This window comes from Eimeria mitis, genomic scaffold (assembly GCF_000499745.2).
Source record: "Eimeria mitis Houghton genomic scaffold, Emh_scaff10713, whole genome shotgun sequence".
Lineage (NCBI taxonomy): Eukaryota > Apicomplexa > Conoidasida > Eucoccidiorida > Eimeriidae > Eimeria > Eimeria mitis.
Genome location: NW_024011709.1, coordinates 1 through 1,154, shown reverse-complemented (window position 1 = coordinate 1,154; position 1,154 = coordinate 1). Strand labels below are relative to the sequence as shown.

The 1,154-nt window shown below is 54.7% G+C and overlaps 1 protein-coding gene across 1 annotated transcript; it reads right to left on the bottom strand.

Moving 5' to 3' along the window:
- Positions 1 to 354: 354 nt before the first annotated feature.
- Positions 355 to 787, bottom strand: EMH_0099590 (uncharacterized protein; the record flags this gene model as incomplete). The annotated part of the gene is made up of 2 exons (XM_038022107.1): positions 355 to 536; positions 694 to 787. The coding sequence occupies 2 exons, from the start codon at positions 785 to 787 to the stop codon at positions 355 to 357; spliced, it is 276 nt and encodes a 91-aa protein (XP_037877961.1).
- Positions 788 to 1,154: the final 367 nt, after the last annotated feature.

Sequence of the window (1,154 nt, the reverse complement as noted above, 5' to 3'; positions counted from 1 at the left end):
AAGCATCAGCCTGAGGTGTGGAAAAACCATGCACACGCGCCAACGTATCTGCAACTAAGCAAATGCGCTCGCCACGCAAGCCGCCGACAGAGGCAGGCTACTGGGCTATGAATCGGGTCCTGACTTCTGTTGTGTAACAGCACGTGCCTGTAGTTGTGGAAATAGCGCATCGCCAGTGTTGAAGGAAACCAGCTGCTGTCGAGAGACAGGCCTCCAAGCTCGTGGAGCACAGACTGCAAACACCGCACATCTCGATCATGCTGATCGCCTCCTCGGTGGTTGCGGGGGTGTCACAGCATGGAGGAACACAAATAAGAAAGCCTGCTTCTTTCTTCTTCGCCCCTTGTGAAGTTCCTAGTAGTCCCATTCAACAGCCACCTCCTTAATGTCTCGGTAGCCTACCTGGCCAAACTCGCAGTTTGTCAGGACTGTACACTCGTCAAGGAGCTGCTCCCAGAGATCCGGAGGCATCACTTTCGGTGCGTCGTAAGATGCCTTGACAGTCTCTTGCGACTCGGGGCTGCTTTGCGCTTCCCCTAATAACAGCAAAATGTCTCACAGCAACAGCGCCGTCTGTCCGTACTCATTCATGTACGTTTATTTGTACAAGCCATTAGAAGAAAACGCAAACAGCAGCAAATCAGCAGGAGAGACACGAAGCACGCATTTACTCGAGAGAATATGCACACCCACCTCGAGCTTGTTCTGCAGCGGCGGGACGAGGGGCAGCCTGCAGCTTGAGCTGATCGATGAGGGAATTCACGAGCGAACGGTTGCCTTCAGCCATTGCAGCTCGCCAAACGACAGGAAGAAACAGGCGCCAGACCGCTCCCCGCGTCTCGGCTATAAGGCGGCAAGCACTCTCTACGTACACAGATGGGTCCTGTTGCAGACATAGAACACCCACCACAAAACAAACCCAATGTCTGCACGCAAGCAGCCCCGACACTCGCTACGGCGGGGTTATTGATGCAGAGAGCCCGGCAGCTCCAGAGCTGGGGCAGCCGCTGAACATAGATAACCAGCAACAACCGGTCTCAAACAACGCCCCCGTTCAGAAGGCCAACACAGGCAGCGTATGTCCCCGGAATGAACGCGACAACCCCGACTTCCCATAAACAGACCTCCAGAGAGACTCACCTTTTTGCTCTCCA